At 43.1% G+C, this 1,094-nt stretch overlaps 1 protein-coding gene across 1 annotated transcript; it reads right to left on the bottom strand.

Moving 5' to 3' along the window:
* Window positions 1–473: 473 nt before the first annotated feature.
* On the bottom strand, window positions 474–809 carry LOC140740998 (small ribosomal subunit protein uS14-like). The gene has a single exon (XM_073070635.1). It carries the CDS (start codon window positions 788–790, stop codon window positions 623–625), a length of 168 nt encoding a protein of 55 aa, XP_072926736.1. The 5' UTR covers window positions 791–809; the 3' UTR covers window positions 474–622.
* Between the last annotated feature and the right edge of the window lie 285 nt (window positions 810–1,094).

The following is a 1,094-nucleotide window of genomic DNA, read 5'->3' as shown; positions in this document are numbered from 1 at the left end:
GTGTGATTCCAAGGCTGAGGCCTCTAGTAGATGACCCTGCATTGAGCTAGAAGAAATGTCTAGCTGTGGGGATAACCCCTCCTACTTGTGAGTTGAGGGTCCCCATTGCAGTATTCATAAAAGTCAGTGAACAAATCCATTACACAGAAAAGATTTCCCTGTGTACTCCTATATATATATATACACACACACACACACACACACACATATATATTACATACATACACATATATGCACGCATATATATATATTCCCATTTTGGTGGGGAAAAAGGAGTAAGTGAGCGGATAAAGAATAACAACTAAGTAATATAAAATCCACATTATAATAAGTATTTCTCGAGATAGGTATATCACCGTCTACTTTTGCTTCTGTTTAGCTTCTCAACATTTTTAAAGTTAGCCAAACCTTATGGCTCTTCTGGAGGGGGTGAGGGCTGTCTTTGGAAAACTCCCTGTCTCTTCCTGATATACTTCTTTTTTTTTCTTTTTTTTTCAGCAATAACAACAAGGAACTTTATTTACAAAATTGGAGCATTACAAAACGTTTGCTTCTGTCAGATGATCACAGCTGAGTAGGTCAGGGTTCTTTTTCCTCATTGCAGTCTTGCTCCATTCGTAATTTAGTCCAACTTGATGAAGCCGATGTCCTTGGAATGTCGAAAGCATTGCCAGCACATGTTCAGACCGTACTTCCGGATCAGTCCGTGACGGTTCGTGCACACGCGGCAGGAGCAGGAGCCCTGTCCGAATTTTCGGGGGTGAGACAAGTAGAGCTGCTGATGGCCCATGTCGGCGCGGCGGTGGATCCAAAAGCCATCTTCCTGATATACTTCTCTCGGCCTCCTCCTGTCTCCTGCCTTCTCGATTCTCGCACTATTTCCCAAGCGGAGTGGGATAATTCCTCTGCCAGGCTTTACCTTGGTTTGATCACGCTGACGGGCAACCCTCTAGCCTTCATGTCTGTAGCCGCCTCTTCCACTATCTGATACTGTTGGATCCCATCTCGATAAAACACCCGAAGTTTAGCAGGGCACGGAATTTGAAATCTAATCCTTTCTTGCTTTAGTATTTGCTTTACTTATTTATTTATCT

This window comes from Hemitrygon akajei, chromosome 17, assembly GCF_048418815.1.
Source record: "Hemitrygon akajei chromosome 17, sHemAka1.3, whole genome shotgun sequence".
Classification (NCBI taxonomy): domain Eukaryota; kingdom Metazoa; phylum Chordata; class Chondrichthyes; order Myliobatiformes; family Dasyatidae; genus Hemitrygon; species Hemitrygon akajei.
The sequence above is the reverse complement of the archived record's forward strand: the minus strand, read 5'-3'. Positions and strand labels throughout refer to the sequence as shown.